Consider the following 1,528-nt stretch of genomic DNA (forward strand, 5'->3'; position numbering starts at 1 on the left):
GGTGTGTGTGTGTGTGTGTGTGTAGGTGTGTGTGTGTCTCACCAACCTTTCTCTTCTCATAATCAGTGAATTTATTCTGCAACAGAACAAAACAGATTAAATCCAGCAGCCACATCATCAGAACTTCCTGTGGTTCTGAAGGTTCTGTTTTACCTTCCAGGCCTCCTCCAGCCCATCCAAGCAGTCCGGGTCCTGTTTGCTGCAGTCGCTCTCCAGAACCGGCAGCAGGTACTGAGACGGCGGGACGTACTCCTGTCCCAGCTCTGAAACAGAACCAGAACCATCAGAACCAGGACTATTAGAACCAGAACCATCAGAACCAGAACCATCAGAACCAGAACCATCAGAACCAGGGCTATCCACAGAACCTCCTGTGAGTTTATTTTAAACAGCTCTGTGGTTCAGAACTGATGAAGTTCTCCGGACCTTCTGAAGGTCCACTTCAGCTTCTCTCTTCTTCCTGAACTGGCTTCTCAAAGCTGGGTTCAGGACCCAGTAAGGGCCACAGACAAGGACTCTGAAAGGACTGAAACGTTACCGCAGCACAGGAAGCGCTGGACGCTCTCGGTTCCCTCGGAGCACACGGCCGCCGGCGGGTACGTCATGGCGGCAGCATCCAGAGTCAGACTCTGCGGCGTCACACAGACAGTCAGGATTCACAAACAACAGCAGGAATATTCGGGAGCGGGACTTCTCTGCTCACCTCCAAGGTGCGGATGGAGGCCAGAGCCACGGGAAGCTGCAGGATGTTGTTGTCACTCAGGTCCAGAGTCCGCAGGCTCCTCAGAGACCCGACTGAAGACGGCAGCTCAGTCAGAACGTTTCCTGTCAGGTGACAGAGACAGGGCGGGTCACGTGACCTCACCTTCACTCTGCAGCAAACAGGAAGTGAGCGTCTTACCCTTCAGGTTGAGCGTCTGCAGGAGCTGCAGGTTCCCGATGGATTCTGGCAGGACCTTCAGACGGTTCTTCTCCACGTTCAGAATCTGACAGAAAGAAGGCGAACGGCGAGGATGAGGAGGACTTCCTGTTCACCTGGGGAGGAGGGGACTTACCTGCAGGGTGGTCAGTTTCCCCAGGTCCTCTGGGAGAGACGAGAGCTTATTGTCATGAAGATCCAGAACCTTCAGAGGCAGAAAGAAACCATCAATTAGAGGAAGAACCGGATCAACCAGAACCCCAACCTGAAGGATCCCTCCTAATGATCCAGATCCACAGTTCTCCAGACCTTCTGAGGGTCCTTCAGAGCCGACGTTTCTCAGGCTCAGTTTGTGGCTGAAACTTTGGGACGTTTCAGCAAAAAAAAAGAAGAAGAAGCAAATCAAAAAAACAGAACTGAAACAGAAAAATCTGAAAAAAAAATCAGCCACAGAAGAAAGAAAAACTGAAAGAGTTTCAGAACGTCTGGAGAACTGCTGATCCAGAACCTGTTTACCAGAGAACAGGAACGTCTGGATCGTTAGAGTCCGGATCGTTAGAGTCCGGATCGTTAGAGTCCGGATCGTTAGAGTCCAGATCGTTAGAGTCC

General features: G+C 51.4%; 1 protein-coding gene across 3 annotated transcripts in view; it reads right to left on the reverse strand.

Moving 5' to 3' along the window:
* lrsam1 (leucine rich repeat and sterile alpha motif containing 1) overlaps positions 1-1,528 on the reverse strand; it is a 15,591-nt gene that overhangs the window by 9,644 nt on the left and 4,419 nt on the right. For all 3 annotated transcript variants that reach the window (XM_037979386.1, XM_037979385.1, XM_017441130.3), the window contains exons 6-11: positions 1,056-1,124; positions 902-986; positions 704-825; positions 539-629; positions 154-263; positions 47-76 (exon numbers count right to left, since the gene is read on the reverse strand). In XM_037979386.1, the coding sequence (XP_037835314.1) occupies positions 47-76; positions 154-263; positions 539-629; positions 704-825; positions 902-986; positions 1,056-1,124 (507 nt within the window). The remainder of the gene's footprint in view (positions 1-46; positions 77-153; positions 264-538; positions 630-703; positions 826-901; positions 987-1,055; positions 1,125-1,528) is intronic.

This window comes from Kryptolebias marmoratus, linkage group LG14, assembly GCF_001649575.2.
Source record: "Kryptolebias marmoratus isolate JLee-2015 linkage group LG14, ASM164957v2, whole genome shotgun sequence".
NCBI lineage: Eukaryota > Metazoa > Chordata > Actinopteri > Cyprinodontiformes > Rivulidae > Kryptolebias > Kryptolebias marmoratus.